Source organism: Pan paniscus, chromosome 7, assembly GCF_029289425.2.
Source record: "Pan paniscus chromosome 7, NHGRI_mPanPan1-v2.0_pri, whole genome shotgun sequence".
NCBI classification, from domain to species: domain Eukaryota; kingdom Metazoa; phylum Chordata; class Mammalia; order Primates; family Hominidae; genus Pan; species Pan paniscus.
This window is the reverse complement of record NC_073256.2, coordinates 82,561,105-82,582,922: the sequence shown is the minus strand read 5'-3', so window position 1 is coordinate 82,582,922 and position 21,818 is coordinate 82,561,105. Positions and strand designations below refer to the sequence as shown.

Here is a 21,818-nt window from a genome sequence, read left to right as displayed (position 1 = left end):
CACAGATAATATTATGACTGTACTTTGCAGAATTAAAAATGCCACCGCAACAGCCAAAAGACTTGGGGTATAGCTTCAACACAAGCATTAGCTAGTTAATCATCTAATTATAAAGGTTTAAAGTAAAAATAAAGACCAGGTGTGGTGGCTCACGCCTGTAATCCCAGCACTTTGGGGGGCTGAGGTGGGCAGATCGCTTGAGGCCAGGAGTTCAAGACCAGCCTGGGCAACATGGTGAAACCGTCTCTACTGAAAAAATAAAAAACCAGCTGGGCATGGTGGTGTACGCCAGTAGTCTCATCTACTCAGGAGGCTGAGGCATGAGAATCGGTTAAACCTGGGAGGCGGAGGATGCAGTGAGCTGAGATTGCGCCACTGCACTCCAGCCTGGGCAACAGAGCGAGACCCCATCTCAAATAAATAAAGTAACAACTTTTGAGAAAAAAAATGAGCTGTACAGGTTTCTGTACTCTGGGAATAAGAGGAAAGAAGATTATCATGCTACTCAGGTTCTATCTGCAAGGTTGTAATATGTAACCTACAAAACTACTTCCTTTTGAATTAATGTGTCCAGAGCACCAGAAACATTTTTCCAAAGAGGGAATTACCATGTAAAATGTTACTGTTCTTTTTTTTAAAAAAAAACAAAAAACAAAAAACCCGATTTATTCACCAGAGGACTGGTCTCTAATATTTTACCCTTGTGGGTTTGTTTTTACCTTTTAAATATTAGTTACCAGTATTTTTATAAAATAAGATGAATCTGACTTAAAACATTAAAATGACATTTTTTTCTTTTCAGTCTCTTTTTGTGAAAATTAGAAAAGTAATATATGCTTGTTGTAACAAATCCAAACAATACAGAAATTTACAAAATAAAAAGTGACGCCAGGCACAGTGGCTCACACTGGAAATCCCAGCACTTTGGGAGGCTGAGGTGGGCAGATCACTAGAGCTCAGGAGTTTGAGACCAGCCTAGGCAACATGGCGACACCCTGTCTCTACTATAAATAAATAAATAAATAAATAAATAAATAAATAAATAAATAAGCAAGCTAGGTGGGGTGGTGCATGCCTGTAGTCCAAGCTACTCAGCAGGCTGAGGTGGGAGAAGCATCAGAGCCTGGGAAGTCAAGGTTGCAGTGAGTCGTGATCATTCTACTACACTCCAGCCTGAGCAACACAGTGAGACTCTGTCTCAAAAAAAGTAAAAATAAAAATTAAAGTATACATAATTTTTAAAGTTAAGGGAGTTTTATAGGCTTGCCACTTTTCCTTTCCTTTGTGTAGGAAAGAAAAAGCTTATCTTTTAAAATATGACTTTTTTTTGTTTTTTGTTTTTTTTTGAGACGGAGTCTCGCTTTGTTGCCTATGCTGGAGTGCAGTGGCATGATCTCCACTCACTGCAACCTCCGCCTCCCGGGTTCAAGTGATTCTCCTGACTCAGCCTCCCAAGTATCTGGGATTACAGGGGCATGCCACTGTGCCAGGCTAGTTTTTGTATTTTTAGTAGAGACGAGGTTTTGCCATGTTGGACAGGCTGGTCTTGAACTCCTGACCTAAGGTGATCTGCCTGCCTTGGCCTCCCAAAGTGCTGGGATTACAAGCGTGAGCCACTGTGGCTGGCCAAAATAAAACTTCATTTTAAAACAATAAAAGTTTGATTAATAAAATGTATGTTTCAAATGTTCTCTTTTGAATCAACTGCATTTTATGTGCAATGATATATTTTCAAAGTCCTCTAAATAAATTTGAAGGATTCTGAAATATCAAGATGGCAAATAAATAGTGCTTAAAGGGAAATCAGGTATAAAGTGGTTTTCCAATGTTCTAAGTCAGCAGCATAACCAGAAAACTAGATCTTTTAACATGCAGGTCACAGTCAAGGGCAAAGAAGAGATGGTGTTGGCTTTCACAGGAATCTATCATTCGAAACTAGCAAGATAAAACAAACGCTCTGAAACGTACTTCATGTGCTGAATTTCACTGTAAGCGCCACAGTTTTCAATAAAAAGCAAATAGACACTCAGCTCAGGTCTTGGCTGACAGTGGCATTTAACATCAGCAGTAGCAGCAGCCTCAGGGATTCGCACATGGTTCCCAGCATGAGGCTGCTGGACACTTAAGGGACCACAAAGGGAGTCTAGGAACTATTCTAAACATGTCAAAAAGCCTACAGAAAAACATACATGTACTCTTATAAAGCTATTTGAGCTAACTAAAATGCCTACACTGTTTGCTTTGGGTTGGAATAATATTAACTCAATGTAGTGAAAAAACTTTATTCTCATTAATCAGAAGCTCTGGCCAGCCTATGTGTCTTTAACTAAATAAGAACTGGGCAAACTGACTGCATAAACATCACTTTTTTCAAGAAAATTTTTAAGACATGGTGTTTTCAGGGATGGGAACAGAGTGATCTCCAATGATGGGAAAAGCTGAGCGCCTGTGTATTAATTAAATCTATTAAAATAAAAGGCAAAAACCAAAAGATCTTCTGAAATACAGTAATTTATTGATAGATGTAAAATCTTTTTTTGTCCATTATCTTAAAATTAGAGTGATATTTGAGTAAACTGAATGGAAGCAGATAATTTTAATATTACAACCAGTTGTCTATTTCTAAAAATGCCAAGGGGGTAAGAACATCTGAAGTAGTTATTAGAATAGCAGAGAAACAATTATATTAATTCAAAAAAACTAGTAACAAAATAAAAAGGGTTTTTTTTTTTTTTTTTGAGACAGAGTCTCCCTCTGTCACCCAGGCTGGAGTACAGTGGTGCAATCTTGGCTCACTACAAACTCTGCCTCCTGGCGTCAAGCGATTCTTGGGCCTCCGCCTCCTAAGCAGCTGGGACTACAGTATGCACTACCACACCCAGATAATTTTTTGTATTTTTAGTAGAGATGGGATTTCGCCACGTTGTGTAGGCTGGTCTCGAACTCCTGGCCTCAAGTGATCTGCCTGCCTCGGCCTCCCAAAGTGCTGGGATTACCGGCGTGAGCCACCATGCCCAGCCTCTTTTTGTCCTTATTCCTAATGTGGTTTTGGGTTCATTTAACCAGGCTATTACTGCTCTGTTAGTGTTATCTAAGTGTCCATGAGATTCTTAAGGTGGGAGAGAGAGACAGACAGACAATCAAATCAATGATAATACATTGGAATAATGAGGTATAGAAATACATACCAATCCATACAGCATTTCATACAGAACAGCCCCAAGGCACCACCAATCTACAGTATTGTCATAGGGCTGTTTTCTAATTACTTCAGGTGCAAGATACTATAGAAAACAATAAAATATTAGAGCAAGTCAGTAAACAAATCAAGACAAAATTTATAAATAATTGAGAAATTTAACAAATTTTAGTTGTTGCTATCATACTGAAACCAAATTATCTAGATTTCCAGTGGGTTGGATATTCTCATTCTACACCAGTGGTTCTTAGCTAATGTCAACTAGAACACTTCAAAATACATGTATTCTGCATTTCTCCTTGGAAACTGTGATACAGTTAAAATAAATAAGAGTATCGCGAAGGTAGAATCTATAATTCCCAATAGGTGATGTAGGTATTTGTGGGGAAAGTCTTTCAAAGATTATTTTAGAAGTTCATTTGGTCATTATTCATGTTTTCCCCTTAAATAATTTTTTTGTTTTTTTGAGACAGGATCTTTCTCTGTCGCCCAAGCTGGAATGCAGTGGCACAATCACAGCTCACTGCAGCCTTGACTTCCTGGGCTCAGGTGATACTCCCACCTCAGCCTCCTGAGGAGCTGGGACTAGAGGCATGCGCCACCACACCTGGCTAGTTTTTTGTATTTTTCATAGAGACGGGGGGTTTAGCCATGTTGCCCAGGCTGGTCTGGAACTTCTGGGCTCAAGCAATCTGCCCACTTTGGTCTCCCAAAGTGCTGGGATTACTGGCATGAGCCACGGCACCTGGCAAGAATATTTAATGTAGCAATTATAATCCTTTTTTTTCTTTTCAGTAAAAAAGAAAGAATTGCATTCTCATTTGAGAATTATAACAGCAATTCTCTAACATATTATTTAGAAAACTTGTGTAAGTTGTAGATGTCTATTTACATTTTAATTTGTAGGAAATTTAGACTGATCACAACTTAACACATCTAAGACAGTGAACTTGAATTTTACATTCCAAAATATATTACCTCTTCCCATATGAAATACATGTAAGAAAATAATTTCCTCTTAAGCTTTTTTATGTGATCTAAAGAAATGGCAAAATATTGGGAGGCTGAGGCGGGTGGATCACAAGGTCAGGAGATTGAGACCATCCTGGCTAACACGGTGAAACCCCGTCTCTACCAAAAATACAAAAAATTAGCCGGGCATGGTGGCGGGCGCCTGTAGTCCCAGCTACTCGGGGGGCTGAGGCAGGAGAATGGTGTGAACCTGGGAGGCGGAGCTTGCAGTGAGCTGAGATCGCGCCACTGCACTCCAGCCTGGATGACAAAGCGAGACTCCATCTCAAAAAAAAAAAAAAAAGGAAAAGAAAAAGAAAAGAAATGGCAAAATATTTTAACTATGAAATTAATATACAATAACAAAGACTGTTTCTTCATCCAGAAGCCAAAACACAATGGTTATAAATATATACAAGCACTAGGGTTAGACAGAAAAAAGAAGGAAAAACCCATTTCAAGGTAAATATTTATTACTTAGAGATACTTTTAGTTAAGTTTCTGAACTCAGTTAGAAGCCATTCTCTCACACATTTTCAACATTGTATTTGCAAGTACTCCACGATAAAGATGAAATATTACGTGGTACCTAAAATCATTATAAATACCTTGGAATTTGGACAGTTCAAAATAAACTAAACTTGTTTATGTGTGTGAAGTATGAATAATAAAGCTTTTACATGATTTGTAAGGATCATTACTATTGTCACAAATAGATACTTTTTTTGCTAGCTAACATGATTAGAAAATGGGATGTTCTGATAAATAAATTCTGATTTGTGATTTGTTTTTCCATATCCACTGCTTTATTTTCTTCTAGTAAGCAAACACTTAATTTTGTTACAAAATATTTCAAGCATATAAAAAACAAGAGAAACCAATAAACTGCAACTGAGATATAGTCGTGTTAATATTTTGCCATATTTGCTTTAGCTCATTTTTTAAAAGAAAAACAGCTTTATTAAAATAGTCACATATCACACAATTCACCCATTTAAATAAAGTGTGTGATTCAATGTTGTTAACATAGTCACAGAAAGAACACTTTCATCACTGATTTGTGATTTTTAAAGGATTAGAAATATAATTTTCTACAATATTTACCTTAGAAGAAAACAAAAACAAAAAAAGAAATATAATTAAATGCATAAAGAAGCCTAAGGTAAACTTCTACCATTAAAAACAAATAAACATAATTTATATTTGTTGGATTATTCAAAAGGGTCTTGCAGTATCTAACAATCACAGTTAAAAATACCCAACTATCAAGGCATGATTATCAGGTATTTCCAGCTGGCTGGAAGCTGAAATGACAGTTTTTATTCTACTTTTCTTATTTTAAATTTATATATGCAATCTGTAATTCATATTTGCATTTTATACATGATTATATAAATGACAATGAGATATATTTCTTACCTCTGGTGTCCCACAAAATGTGGTAGTGGTGTCAGAAATAGCAATTCCTTCTTTACAAAGCCCAAAATCTGTTAAGACAACATGTCCCTGACAAATACAGGGGCAGTAAGATAAAACAATGCATAAATATGAATTGACAATTTTTCAGTTAATTTTTTTTTTTTTTTGAAACAGAGTCTTACTCTGTTGCCCAGGCTGGAGTGCAGTGGTGTGATCTCGGCTCACTGCAACCTCTGCCTCCTGGGTTCAAGCGATTCTCATGCTTCAGTCTCCTGAGTAGCTGGGACCACAGGCGCGTGCCACCTGGCTAATTTTTGCATTTTTAGTAGAGATGGTGTTTGGCCATGTTGCCCAGGCGTGCCACCTCAAGTGATCCACCCATCTTGGCCTCCCAAAGTGCTGGGACTACAGGCGTGAGCCATCACACCCGGCCAATAAATTAACAATTTTCAAACTCCTTTTATTTTGACATAATTATAGATCCACATGAAATTGCAAAATAGTATACAGAGGAAATTGTCATTGGTACAATACTATTAACCAGACTGTCAACCTTATTCAGTTTTCACTTTTTACATGCATGCTTTGTGTGTGTGTGTAGCTCTACGCAATACAGATGTATAGATTCGTGTAACCACCACCAAAGGAACTTCCCTAATGCTACCCCTTTATCTTTGCACTCTCTATCCCCTTGGACCCTGTCAACCACTAATCTGTTCTCCATCCCTACCGTTTTGTCATTTTGAGAATGTTATATAAATAAAATAACGCAGTACAGAATCTCTGAGACTTTTTTTGCACTAAGCATAAAAGCAACAACAAAAATTGAGAACTAGTAGATTTTTAAAAGAGAATACTTACTACTGAATCCAAAAGAATATTTTCTGGTTTCAAGTCTCTATCAAATTAAAAGGAAAGAAAAGCAAAACTGAATACAAACCGAAATAAAATATTGTTATATACAATTTTTACAAGTATATTTTAAAATTGTACCTGTATACTATTTTGATGGAATGTAAGTAACCCAATGCACTAGCAATTTCAGCAGCGTAAAACCTAGCTCTGTGCTCAGGAAAGGACCGTTCTCTTTGTAAGTGGAAAAAAAGCTGTCAAATTGGTTGTGGGGGTGGGGGGGAGAGAGAATGTTAGGATCAGTCACACATAGCATTAAACAAATATATTCGGTAAATACAAAGGTAGGAATTGTTCTTTGTTACTTTGAATGTGAGCTAAAAATGTTAACAAGGCACAGAAATGTGACCCCCCTTCATCCATGTCCCCACCTAACAATCATTCTCTCTCTTCAACCACGTGTCTTTGTTTACCCTTGCTAATGTCACTCATCTCCCATTTACTACTTAATGCAAAAATGTCCTCACCCTTCCAGGCAACTGTTCTGGAAAAGATTATCAATGAAGATCAACGATCTTGATATTGCCATGTAATTATCTTACAGGGCCTTTCTGGACTGTTTTCCATTTGAAAAAAACAAACACTATTCAGAGATTAAAAACTAGAGCCCAGCAGAACAAATATAACCCATATGAATATATATATATATATATATATATATCCATACATATAATTTACTTGAGCCAAATACTGTTTTTCAAAAAATCTGAATTAGTTGATAACATTAAAAACTGGGAATTTGGGGGTAAAAATTCATGGTTTTAGTTTTTTTTAAAAAAAGATAAGCTCTGGACCATTAGGCCTACACTTCACAGCAGCAGCAACCAGCTGCAGCTAAACAGCAGTTGGACTTTCTAGTTCATTTCTTATACTTCCTAATTTTTAATTTATTTCTTATAACCTGGCCTTTAACTAAGGTTACTGCCTGGGGGAAGTTTCCACTGGGTCCGTTGGCTTCTAAGACAAAAATCTCTCCTTGAGTCTTGGTGAATTCCATCTCTGCTCCTTTCTGGCCTCGGAAAATGCAGGGATGACAGGGTTTCTGCCCTTGGTCCACGTGTTATTTTTTCTCCAAATACCCTTCCCAGGTAACTTTATCCATTCTGTTGGTTTTAACCACCACCTCAATGTTGATGTCTCCTATGTGGACATTAGCCAACGATTTTGACTCAGGAAATCGGAAGTTGAGGCTCAGAGAGGCTTGCTCATCTGCCAAGTGTCATAAAACTTATTTGTTTTTATTCTACTTTGCTCTAAAAAAGATATGAAGTAGTATACAAAGCTAAGTATTCGTATGTCAAAGTTAAAATTTCTAAGTATGAACACTGGGGGAAAATAAGAGTAACAATGTATGGAAACCACACTCCTATCCTTTCTCCTCATCTTTAACCCTTGTCTACCTATTACCCACTCAACTTCTCCTCCACCCACCCTGGCATTCTATTGTATTTTATTCTCCTTTTTTCATTATCTTGCATCTTTCAGATGACAAGCCTACCTCTTTCAATCTTTGCCAGTGAGCAGTCACTGTACAAAAAGGTCTCAGAAGCAAAGCCCTAAAAGAGCACGAAGAAACCACACATAAAGCAGGGAGCTCACAGTGGGATCTCACCTGCACTTAGATGCTTCACATGAACATTTCAAAGACACAAGGTGGCACTTAATTAAGAATGGGCTCTGCAGTCGAGATATCTAGGTTAAATGCAGGGTCTGACACTTACTAGAACACTGTAACATTGAGACAGTTATTTAACCTCTCCGAACCTCAATTTTCTTATTTATAAATAAGAAAATTTCAGCCAGGTGCGGTTGCTCACGCCTTTAATTCCAGCACTTTGGGAGGCTGAGGCGGGTGGATCATGAAGTCAGGAGTTTGAGACCATCCTGGCCAACATGGCGAAACCCCGTCTCTACTAAAAATACAAAAATTAGCTGGGCGTCATGGCACGTGCCTGTAATCCCAGCTACTCGGGAGGTTGAGGCAGAAGAATCGCTTGAACCAGGGAGTTGGAGGTTGCGGTGAGCTGAGATCGCACCACTGCACTCCAGCCTGGTGACAGAGAGAGACTCCGTCTCAATAAATAAATAAGAAAGAAAATTTCATGGCATTTAATATTAATGCCATGGCAAATTAAATGGGCATAATAGTGTTTTCTGAAAGAGTTGTGATTTACTGACATAATGCATGTAAAATAATTGCAAAGTGCCAAGCCTCAATAAATTCTCTTTATCTGTCAGCACTTGGGCACACACAAAATTAGACGACAACCTTCAAGGTGAAAACAATGTGGGGTCACCTGCATCAATGAATCAGGATGCCTGAGAGATGGATAATCTTGCCTCTACACTGAAGAGTCTTAAGGGAATTTTTTTTTTTTTTTTGACACAGGGTCTTGTTCTGTCACCCAGGCTGGAGTACAGTTGTGTGATCATGGCTCATTGCAGCCGCAACCTCCTGGGCTCAAACAATCCTCCCACCTCAGCCTCCTGAGTAGCTGGGACTATGGAGGCATGTCACCATGCCCAGATAATTTTTGTTATTTTTTTTGTAGAGATGGGGTTTCGCCATGTTGCCCAGGCTAGTCTTGAACTCCTGGGCTCCAGTGATCCACCCATATCAGCCTCCCAAATTGCTGGGATCATAGGTGTTGAGCCACCACACCTGGCCTTAAGGGACTTTTGTGACAGATGCAGAAAGGTGAATAATCATTCTTTTTACAATCTTCCCCCAAAATGATCTAGGTGTGTCTGACCATCTTTCGGTTTTGCAGAATATTAACTAATTTTCCTTACAGTTCCTTTCTTCTACAGTTAAATGCTGAAATAGTCATTTTCTGCTCAGAGATTGGGGAATGAAAGATCCCTTTGTAAAGATATGACAATACCTATTAGTTAAAAAAATTTTTTAGACATTCACAGTTCAAAGACCAAACAAATTAGAAAGGTGTGAGGGTTGAGAGGTCAGCTGCCTAGATCCTGGAATCAGGCTGCCTCAGTTCAATCCCTGCCTCTGATACTAACCACATTACTTCTACAAGCTACCTAGCTTCTCTGTGCCTCAGTCAGTCTTACTATAGATTGTTGTGAAGGTAAAATTATATGTACAAAGAGCCAGAGTGATGGATACTAAGTAATACTCAATGGAAGTTAGTTATTATTGTAATTATTTTAATAGCAGCATTTCCCAAAGTGTATTTCAATATCCATCTGAATCAGAGTTTTGTGTAATACTTAAGAGATTGGTTGAAACAAAAAAGGGGACTGCACGGTTTTAAAAAATTCTCTTAAGACATCCAACTTGAGGAGGTTGAGGCTGTAGTGAGCTGTGACCACTGCACTCCAGCCTGGGTGACAGAGTGAGACGCTGTCTCAAAAAAAAAAAAAAAAAAAGATATCCTGACTTTGTTTAAGGCAGAATTTCTCAAAGTCTTTAACATGCTGAGGCATACTGTGAATCACCAAGAAATGGATATAACATGAAACATTTCCAAAACAGACTTTATCATAAAGTCTTTTTTTTTTAAAAAAAGAGATGGAGTCTCGTTCTGTTACCCAGGCTGCAGTGCAATCATAGCTTACTGTAGCCTCAAACTCCTGGACTCAAGTGATCCTTCTGCCTCAGCCTCCTGAGTAGCTGAGACTAAAGGTGCGAGTCACTGAGCCAAGCTACCACCACAGAGCCCCTTATTAGAGGATTATCTCATCTGATTAATAATTTGCACATCTTGGAAAATGAGAAGCTGGAGTAATATTTGTATGCAACTGTTGAGATAATTGCCTAAATTACAAATCACATTTTATTCTAATATTTCAATATGTTATTCTTGCTATACAGTTTAGTGACAAACCTGTCCATGAAGCCAGCAGCTTCATATCAAGGTTCTTTTATGAACCTTCTCAACTATACCATATGCTTAAAAGCTCTGTGTTACAATTCTCCACATCCTGTACTCAGCCAGTACCTTGAATATTATTGCTATAAAAAGCTACTGATTTTATACTGTCCTTTTAAAACTTACAAGAAAAACTTTGACTTTATGCTATTTTTCTAAACTATTAACATTAGAAAACTCATTATAAAACTCACCTCCCCTCCATTAACAAAATCCAGAACAAAATAAAGCTTTTCAGTTGTTTGGAAGGAATAATGCAATCCAACCAAAAATGGATGTTTCACATTTTTCAAGAGCACATTACGTTCAGCCATAATATGTTTTTGCTGGAAAAAAGGCAAAAGATCAATTGTATTATACACTAGAAAACAACTCTCTTAATTGAGAAAATGGGCTTGAGAGAAACAACAACTATTTTATTTTACCTCTTTTCTGTTGAGAACTATTTTTTTCTGTAACACTTTGACAGCATAAAATTTTCCATCCAGTTTCCGTTTTGCAAGAAGAACCTGTTATAGTTAAACATTAGTGTATACTATTAGAAATTTCAAATTTTGATAGAAATAATTCACTTGTCAATACATCAATACTTCTTAAATTCTGTAAAAAGAAAGTCCATAAGGGACCTAGATCATGTTTTTGTTTTAAAAATCAAGTAATCAGGCACCTTTTCTTTGTCACTTAATGTGTTGATATTTGAGATTTTTTAAACTAAATTTAAGTGCCCAAATCTACACTGCTTGAGAAGTTTGTGTGTGTATGCATGCATGTGCTCCAGCCCTGAATCCTGGAAGTCTCCTGTACTTCCAGGAGAAAATATTGCCTGTAGAAAATATTGTTATAAACTTCACGGCTACATTAACAAGGATAAGGAAATGTTTTTTAGGTAATCAAAATGTACTGTTTCATACTGAGATTTTTCTTAACAGGTTTTAAATTCAGAAGAGTTCAGAAGAAAAAGTGCCATGGATTTCTATAGTGGGCTGGGTCCCATGCAGAGGCTTTAAAGAATCTAAAGAAATCTAGAGTATCTTGCAGTGGTGCAATTTTCACTCACTTGCAGCCTTGACCTCTCCAAGGCTCAGGTGATCATCCTGTCTCAGTCTTCCAAATAGCTGGGACTACAGGCGTGTGCCACCATACCTGGCTAATTTTTGTAGAGATGGGGTTTCGTCATGTTATCCATTGCTATGTTGCCCAGGCTGGTCTTGGACTCCTGCACTGAAGTGATCTTCCTGCCTCAGGCTCCCAAGTAGCTGGGATTACAGGTATGTGCCACAATGCTTTTGTTTTTAATGACAGATAATGCTTTTGTTCTTAATGACAACTATGTCAAGCATTCCAATAGAATTTTGGGGATTTTGAGAGCAGGATTCATTTCTAACTTTCTATTGCTTATACTAGCACAATACTCAGCATGTAGCAGGTGGATAATATATATTTGCTGAGTGAATAAACATACATGGGTTTAATCGCATAGCCACAGTTTCTAGTCTCAAGGAAACCCAGAAAACAAACTAGAGTTACCAAAAGCTACAAATATAGCAAAATATGATTAAACACATACATATTCCATTTTTACTAAAGACTGAAGTACACTGTAAAAAAAGCACTTAAATATATTCGATGATTCTGATAACTTCATCTATGATACTTTCCTGTTAACCCTGGCCTTAAGTGATTCTCCTTCCTTGGTATGGCTATACTGTCAAGTTACATGATTCATCTGACACCATAAGAAAATAAGCAGGGTCTTTACACATTCGTTTCCTTCTCAAACTGTTATTTACACAGCTGCTCATTTTTGTCTTTCCAGCTTTGGCTTAAATAGCATGTCTTCTGAGAAGCTATGTAAGTGGGAATCTTCCCTCAGCTGCCTATTGTCCTTTGTCATTTCACCCTATTCTTCATTTCCTGCACTGCTGTTATTATTTGTACTTATTTACTTGACTGAATATTTTAAATTGACTATTCCCCCCGCCCAGATTGTAAGCACCACAAAGGTAGTAACCATGTCAATTTCCATAATTTTTCTAACCAGGGCCCAGAAGGGTATCTGGCACACAGTAGGTGTTCAACAAATACCTTCTGAATAAGTGAACTTTATTATAGAATTTGAGTAGATGCCTTTTCTCCCTAATTATTGTTAGTATTTTGAGGGTGGGGAAAGTATCTTAATTCCATATCCTGCAAACCAAAAAGTCCTGTGGCTCACACACATAAAGCATAAATTCCTTAAGTACTTATTTACTGAATGAGAAAATAAAAACACTTTAGGCTGGGGATGGTGACTCACATCTGTAATCCCAGCACTTTGGGAGGCCAAGGTGGGAGGATCACTTGAGGAAAGAAATTTGAGACCAGCCTGGGCAAGAGAGCAAGGCCCTGTCTACAAAAGAGTGAAAAAATTAGCCAGGCATGCTGGTGTGTGCCTATAGTCCCAGCTACTCGGAGGCTGAGGTGGGAGGATGGCTTGAGCCCAGGAGTTCAAGTGTGCTATGACTGCACCACTACACTCCAGCCTGAACAACAGAGTGAGACCCTGTTTCCAAAAAAAAAACCCAAAACCAAAACCAAATAAAAACCTCACAAAACACTCTTACCTTGCCAAAGCTGCCTTTTCCAATAACTTTTAAGAAATCAAAGTCAGTTGGTTTGGCACTGAAATAAATTAACAATAAGAATTAGCCTCCTAGAAATTGGAAATATTAACTTTTAAACATTTCTTAGCACCTCCCTCTTTAAAAAATAAATGTTAGGCACAAAACACTTCAGCCTATTAACTCTAGCTTTCCTGCTGAGTACTTCATCTTTCATGCACAGTAGGTAATATGAATAGTAATATCTACTTTCTGATCAGATAAAACATTTCATAACTTTATTTAAGCCTCATTAAGTTCTACTTAAGAGGAACTTCAATAATACTCTCTTTGGGAGAAAAGGATATATGCATATCCTATATGTAGAGTTTTGAACTTGAAATAGCTTCTATCTAAACCAATTTTATTAATCATGGTCCAATGTTGTTGAGGAAATTAAATAACTATATAAATAAGTGATACATTCTAAGGACTATATAACGTGGTAATTCTTCTGAAAATGAAGCTGCTAGTTGGATCACCTAGTAAAGACGCTAAGAATAATTTCTGATGGAGAAAAAAGTCATTATAGTGTTTCATATAAACCACTTATTGTACATTAAAGATAAAATACTTCTCAGCTTATTCTCATGAACAGTAATATAGGAAAACCAGGAAGAGAAAAGTAAGACTGCCCTTTTATTTATGTTAACTTAACCTATCAGGTAAAAACAGCATTGGCTGTTATGTAGACAAAAACACACGGCAGCAGAAAGGGGAGCTTAAGCAGCCAAAAGAGCCGTTTCCTCCAACATGGTCTGAATTCATAAGTTGTATGGGAAGAGGGGAATAAATCCATTTAGATTTGAAATTTGCTTAATTATCAAAAAAATCATTAATTCAAACATGAGAGTAAAACCAGAACTAGGTTAAATAATGACAGGTAAATATTAGTGAGATAAACACTTAACTATATTTAGATGTTTTTCTTCTTCAAAAACCTGCCTTTGAACTATTTTCTTCTTTAAAGATATGCAGAGGTACTGAAATAACTTTGTAAACAAATCTAACAGTGAAAAGCATGCAGGTCCCTCAAACAGTAAATAGGCGAGCTGAGGCCATACTCCAAGCCTCACTGTTAACTGCTGGAGATGAACCTTAACTTAAAGCAAATTTCCATTTTTGGCCAGGCACAGTGGCTCATGCCTGTAATCCCAGCACTTTGGGAGACTGAGGCAAGCAGATCACCTGAGATCAGGAGTTCCAAGACCAGCCTGCCCAACATGGTGAAACCCTGTCTCTACAAAAATTAGCCCGGCATGATGGTGGCTGCCTGTAATCCCAGGTACTCAGAAAGCTCAGGAGAGAGAACCTGGGAGGCAGAGGCTGCGGTGAGTGGAGATCGCACCACTGGACTCCAGCCTAGGCGACACAGCGAGACTCTGTCTCAAAAAAAAAAAAAAAAAAAAAAAAATCCATGTTTTGTGCTGCTATTTTTGTTCAATGCTATGAACAACAGAAAAGAATGCTTAAAACCAAACTTCCAGTTAGCATCGTATTTATTTGCTTTCCTTTGAAGCAAAAACTCTTCAAGTAAGTTTTGTAAACTCGTTGTCTCTACCTGCTGTCCTCTCCTCTAGTTCTCTTGTGAACCCTTTCTGATCAGGGTCTTATACCAACCACCACACCATTGAAACTGCTCATTAAAAGTCACCAATGACTTCATGAAATCCAGTGGTCAATTTTCAATCTTCATCTTACTTGCCCTATCAGCAACATTAACAGAGTTAATTACTCCCTCCTCTTTTAGGCACTCTTCCCCTGACTTCAGGAAACCATATTCCTGGTTTTTCTCTTATCTTACTGTCTCTTTCTCAGTCTCTGTTAGCAGTTCTTTCCTGATCTCATAATGTTGAAGTGTATCAGGACGCAGTCCTTGGACCACTTCTCCCGTCTGCCTATAATCATTCTCCAAGTAGAGCAAAAGGGTAGGGAAAGGGTAGGGAAAGCCTAGAATAAAAAAACACTTCAGAGTAAATGTAATATGCCTGTAAGGATAACTACAAGTAAGGGCAGCAAGACCACATTCCTCCTCCAATCCATGGCAGACATTACTAATCAATTAGCCTGGGAATATGGGGAGAAACTCGGTAAACAAAGTTTAATAGCCTTTAATATGCTAATGTCCATTATGACTCCTCTGGAAGAAGCTGGCTAACAACAGGGGTGCACCAATCACACCAAACACCAGCAGAATGTCAATTAGGCCTGCAAGGGTGCTTTTTTTCAGAGGACCTCATAGGACTTGTGGTCCCTTGGGAAATATGGTCTACTGATTTTAGACACACACACACACACACACACACCCCCCACTCACCCACCCAGAAAAGTGACAATGACAAAATAGCAGAACCCAATTAACAATCTGTGGATTAAAAATTCCTCAGGGCTATCCTAAAGCAGTGAAAAGCTGGAGCATACAAGCATATGACAGCACTGTATTCACTGTAACTATGGTTATATTTCAAAGGCCTACAGTTAAATTAGTGTAATTATACATATCTGCATATGCTCAAAAAAGATCTTCCTAAAATTCAGTTAAAAAATTGTTTGAAGCAAATTAAACATACTGAGGATTTCCAGACGGTCCCAGGTTGATGTTCTGTGAGGTAGAGTGTAGCTGTGAAGGTGGGGAAAGAAAAACAACATTCTCATTGGAGCTTCAAAAATTAATTAATGTTTTGAAATAAAATATTTATAACTGTACCACAAATATTTGGTTTGTTGCCATGCTAAAGAAACCCAAAGTCCTGATTCTCAGTAAGGGTATAGGCTTACTTGGAAATACACACAGACAAAAACATAATCATTTTTCTCATGGTAATTTTCAAGAACTGTTTTAAGAAAAAAGGTAAGCCAGAAATCAAGCTCTAAGTTGGCAAATAAATGAAATAAACTGAGGAAAGCTCCTTTGAGGAGGTGGGTATTGAAACTGCAATTTAAGAGGGATCACTTTCTAAAAAACTGGTTAAAAATGGCTTTTTGTTTTTCAAGTTTTCAAACAGTTTATCAAAGACAGAAATGATAGGATGATGACAATGATGATCGCAAATGCTGGGTTTTCAATTTTAATTTGATGGTAGGTAAATACAGACAAAGCAAACATAGACAGCAGTGTTTTTCTTTTCTTTCTTTCTTTTTTTTTTTTTCTGAGACAGAGTCTTGCTCTGTCGCCCAGGCTGGAGTGCTGTGGTGTGATCTCGGCTCACTGCAAGCTCCGCCTCCCGGCTTCACGTCATTCTCCTGTCTCAGCCTCCTGAATAGCTGGAACTACAGGTGCCCACCACCACAGCTGGCTAATTTTTTTGTATTTTTAGTAGAGACAGGGTTTCACCATGTTAGCCAGGATGGTCTCGACCTCCTGACTTCGTGATCTGCCTGCCTTAGCCTCCCAAAGTGCTGGGATTACAGTTGTGAGCCACCGCACTCAGCCTTTTCTTTCTAATTCTAGCACTGTGGTAGCGCCAACATTTTATACAGGCTTTTCTCTTTGCAACAGTTAACACAGTAAGCTTAAGCCCTGGTATTAATTTAGAAGCAAATCTTTATTTACCTAGTATGCTATGAAGAAATTTAAGTAATAAAAGATTCTAGTTCATTAATAATTAGCTCTAATTTTAACTCAAAAATCCCAGATTAATCTAGTAATCCTATCAGTGATCATTTTTTATAAAAGCCAAGTGTCAGTAAATTCTGCTTCACATAAATGAACTTTAAACCTCTTTATACATTCAGATAATTAAATCAGTTATAAATGTTTCAAATATGTATACTTTTACTAGTGTTCTATATAATATATAATTATACTTCATATAAGCTATAAATATAAAAAAGCTTTTAAAAACTTCTCTAATCAGAACCAATACTTTTTTTTTTTGTTTTTTTGAGATAGAGTTTCACTCTTGTTGCCCAGGCTGGATGGACTGCAGTGGCATGATCTTGGCTCACTGCAACCTCCACCTCCTTGGTTCAAACGATTCTCCTGCCTCAGCCTCCCGAGTAGCTGGGATTACAGGCATACACCACCATGCCCAGTTAATTTTTGTATTTTTAGTAGATATAGGGTTTCGCCATGTTGACCAGGCTGGTCTTGAACTCCTGACCTCAGGTGATCCACCCACCTTAGCCTCCCAAAGTGGCGGGATTACAGGCGTGAGCCACTGCACCAGGCCAAGAAAATTTTATCTTATCAAACTTCTTATTATAGACATATGTAGTATTTATTTTTACTTAAATTCATTTCAAATTTGTAATATCTAGAATATAAACTATTTTTTAAAATAAAGGGCAAATCATCTCATCCTTCAAAAGTTCTTAAGAAGTTTCTGAACGGGAGTGGTGGCTCACGGCTGTAATCCCAGCACTTTGGGAGGCCAAGGCGAGTGGATCATCTGAGGTCAGGAGTTCGAGATCAGCCTGGCCAACATGGTGAAACCCCATCTCTACCAAAAATACAAAAATTAGCTGGGTGTGGTGATGGGCACCTGTAATCCCAGCTACTCGTAAGGCCGAGGCAGGAAAATCCCTTGAACTCATGAGGCAGAGGTTGCAGTGAGCTGAGATAGCGGCACTGCATTCCACCGTGGGTGACAAAATGAGACTGTCTCAAAATAAAATAAAATAAAATAAAGAAGTTTCTCATGAAAAAACAACATTGGCATCAGTGTTGTAGTTACAATTCAAATTTATTTCCTGTTGTTTTACCTATACATAAAAAATTCATTAAATGAGATTAGTCCTGTTGCGGCATAGTTTTAACTAAGAGTTGCCTTTAATGTTTAAATATTACAGTGTTCCTTTCTACTACGTAACTGCTACAAAATAATCAAAACAAATCAATAATAAAAATGGAAGAAAAAATATTTCAGTGTTCCTTAGACTCTTACAATGTAATTCAAACTGAGTTGTAATTTCAATACACTTCTTCTGTTAATGAATGTGCAGATAACTGGTTTAATTTTCCATTCAATAAATTTTTCTTATAAAGATGAAGGAAGGCCAGGCGTGGTGGCTCACACCTGTAATCCCAGCACTTTGGGAGGCCGAGGCGGGTGGATCACGAGGTCAAGAGTTCGAGACCAGCCTGGCCAATATGGTGAAACCCCGTCTCTACTAAAAATACAAAAATTAGCTTGGCGTGGTGGCGTGTGCCTGTAGTCCCAGCTACTTGGGAAGCTGAGGCAGGAGAATCACTTGAAACCAGGAGGGGGAGGTTGCAGTGAGCCGAGATTGAGCCATTGCATTCCAGCATGGGCAATAGAGAGATTCCATCTCAAAAAAAAAAGATGAAGGAAGAGGATTAAATATAGTGCAGATTAAACAACATGAACAACTTCCAACTTGTCCCCTGAAGTATGTTAATATGTAATTAGATTTTATTATTTAGGCAAGGATTTCCCTAATGGAACACATTTCTAAAATGATGAAAAGTATTAGGATATCGAATTAGACAATTGTACTTACTATTTTTGAAGACAACATCTAGTCACTAAATTGAGGGTGAGGTATAATTTATTTAACAGAATGAATACTAATTGAGATCATTTAAGTTTCTTGACTTCCCTTGGCCTCTATTTTTCTCTGTATAAATAAGGGAGTAGGTCCAGATGCCCTCTAAAATATTCCAGCTAGGAACTTCACTTAGTTATTCACTTAAAAGTCCTTAATAGGCCAGACGAGGTAGCTCATGCCGGTAATCTCAGCACTCTGGGAGGCTAAGGTGGGTGGATCACGAGGTCAGGAGATGGAGACCATCCTGGTTAATACAGTGAAACCCCGTCTCTACTAAAAAATACAAAAAATTAGCCGGGCGTGGTAGTGGGCGTCTGTAGTCCCAGCTCCTCGGGAGGCTGAGGCAGGAGAATGGAATGAACCCGGGAGGCGGAGCTTGCAGTGAGCCAAGATCATGCCACTGCACTCCAGCCTGGGCGACAGAGCGAGACTGTCTCAAAAAAAAAAAAAAAAAAAAAAGTCCTTAATAAGTAGTTACAATTATACAACAAAGTATGGCTTTTTCCTTTTTTAAAAGAGATTCTTTTTATCTGTATTTTAAAACCTCAAGGGATTCTAGTGGAAGTTTCAGACACTATGGATGAAAAAAGAAAAAAAGGAACAAAACTCAGATTTAAAGCCAACAGCGGCAGAACCCAGAAATCTCTCAGCTTGGTTCTGTCTTCGAGTTGTCTGCAGCTGTCTTCCACTGCAAGGCAAGATAGGCTTCAAATAACCTAAACCTACCTAGTCTCACATGAGTAGCAAGCAAAACATGGAAAATCATGGTTACATAGATTTTAAAAACATTACTTGAAATCATTCATTTTTCAATTAAAAATACTAATAGTTGGAAAATGTCAAAAGTATTAGGAAAAAGGTTTTTTAAAATCCATAACCTTACCAATATATAATTTTGCAAATATTTACACTACTTTCATATAGTATTTGCATATCTTTTTAAAAAACTGACTGTAAATCATACTGTGTGAATATGCATATAAGTTTTAAATACTGATTTCATTTGATGTGTCAAAGCTTAACATCTGATCTTGAAAAATAATTTAAAATGTATAACATATATGGACAAACACTAAGTGATTGGTCAATATTTAGGTTGAGTCTAATATTGTTTTTAACAGATCATACTGAAATGAACATCTTTTGCTTTTTTCTGTGTGGATTATTCCATTTGCATCAATTCCTGATGTGAATATTTTTATATTTGATATGTACTGCTGAATTGCTTTCCAAAAGAGTTGCATAAAATTATGACACCAATGATGACCAAGGGTGCTTGTTTTACCTTACTGTTATAAGTTCTGCAATATTTTATTTACTGTACATTTTTTTTAATTTGGTAGAGCAATAAAAATCTCTCTAAGATTTTCATTTGCTAATAGCATCAACGTTGAACATTTTCCTCTATGTTTTTTTACTAAGAGTATTCCTTCATGCCCCATTTCCTTTTATCTACTATGGTGTTAAGTATCATTCTTTTCAAAAACCCATTTGTATGGGCTTTTCACACAGACGTTATTTCTTCTTATGCCTTATTTGTTACAAATCTTTTCCCAGTTTGTTGTTTCTCTTTTGACCAGCTACAGAGATTTTTTTTTTTTTAAGCTTTTTACATTGTCCTAGGAGCAACCATGTCACAGATGTAAAAGTTACATTTGTTCTCTTAACTGAGAATCTTCTTGGGGTATTGGAGAAGGAAAATTACTACTTTCCAGTAGTCACAAAAAAGGAATATGTCTTTTTTCAAAATGAAGGTTTTAGCTCTAGGACAGTAATATTCCAATGCACCATATTATCTTTTAAATCACAAAAACAGAACCATAACAAAATTAAAAGGCATTATAAAGAAAAACTGTATTTCAACCCATCATCTCTGATTTTCATGTATATATTTAATAATAGTTGTTTAAAAGTTTAAATTATGTAGATATAGTTATATAACATTTATAATAATTTAATTGCTACATAATAATACTTTCAGTTAAATTATTACAATTTACTTCTCCCATATAACCTTCTAAGGTAAATGTTGAAAACATCTTCATAATAAGGCACAAGCTTATTTTACTTATTGCTATCACAATCTAGTTTAAAAAACAACACTGGTCAGGCACAGCAGCTCACGCTTGTAATCCCAGCACTTTGGGAGGCCGAGGCAGGAGGATCACAAGGTCAGGAGTTCGAGAGCAGCCTGGCAAATATGGTGAAACTCCATCTCTACTAAAAATACAAAAATTAGCCGGGCGTGGTGGCAGGCACCTGTAGTCCCAGCTACTCGGGAGGCTGAGGCAGGAGAATCACTTGAACCCGGGAGGCACAGCTTGCAGTGAGCCGAGATCACGCCACTGACTCTGGCCTAGGCAACAGTGCAAGACTCCATCTCAAAAAAATAAACAACAACAACAAAAAACAAGGCTACCCTATTCTCTGTTAGGAACACACATTAATAATGTACATATATCACAGAAATAAAAGTTAGTTGATGCCAACTGGCATGTATGTATTGACTGTTCTGTATATAAAATCCTGACAATGCAGAGTAAGTGGGATGTAATGTGGTCAAGAAGGCCTCTTCTGTTGGCCAAAATTCAACATAGTTTCAAGGGTGGCAATAATGATAAAATAAGATGTGAAGTGAAGAAAGCAGAATATAAAACTGTATACACTGCATAATTAAAATTAAGTAATTTTAAAACCCTATACATTAGAGAAGATTGGAAAGAAAATCACCAGGATGTTAAAAGTTTTTAGGTGTGGGTGCAATAATATGGATAATACTTTTCTTTTTACCTATTTTCAAATTTGTCTGATTAACCTATATTACTTTTTAGTATAAAAAGTACTCATTCTATAGGTTTTATAAGAAATAGTGATCTGTGGCCTGGGCACAGCGGCTCATGCCTGTAATCCCAGCATTCTGAGAGGCTGAGGCAGGTGGATCATTTGAGGTCAGGAGTTTGAAACCAGCCTGACCAACATGGTGAAATCCCATCTCTACTGAAAAAATGCAAAAATTAGCCAGGCATGGTGGCAGGCGCCTGTAATCCCAGCTACTGGGGAGGCTGAGGCAGGAGAATCGCTTGAACCTGGGAGGTGGAGGTTGCAGTGAGCTGAGATCATGCCACTGCACTCCAGCCTGGGTGACAGAGTGAGACTCCATCTCAAAAGAAAAAAGAAATAGTGATCTGTAAGAGGTATATGCATTTGTTTTTATGTGTTCTACATAGTAGAAAC

The 21,818-nt window shown here is 37.5% G+C and overlaps 1 protein-coding gene across 7 annotated transcripts in view; it reads right to left on the bottom strand.

Moving 5' to 3' along the window:
- SGK3 (serum/glucocorticoid regulated kinase family member 3) overlaps positions 1–21,818 on the bottom strand; it is a 147,931-nt gene that overhangs the window by 15,148 nt on the left and 110,965 nt on the right. For all 7 annotated transcript variants that reach the window (XM_034966173.3, XM_034966175.3, XM_003831357.5 and 4 more), the window contains 8 exons: positions 15,644–15,693; positions 13,038–13,095; positions 10,860–10,943; positions 10,629–10,760; positions 6,623–6,735; positions 6,491–6,527; positions 5,630–5,716; positions 3,189–3,284 (listed from right to left, as the gene is read on the bottom strand). In XM_034966173.3, coding sequence (XP_034822064.1) covers positions 3,189–3,284; positions 5,630–5,716; positions 6,491–6,527; positions 6,623–6,735; positions 10,629–10,760; positions 10,860–10,943; positions 13,038–13,095; positions 15,644–15,693 — 657 coding nt within the window. The remainder of the gene's footprint in view (positions 1–3,188; positions 3,285–5,629; positions 5,717–6,490; positions 6,528–6,622; positions 6,736–10,628; positions 10,761–10,859; positions 10,944–13,037; positions 13,096–15,643; positions 15,694–21,818) is intronic.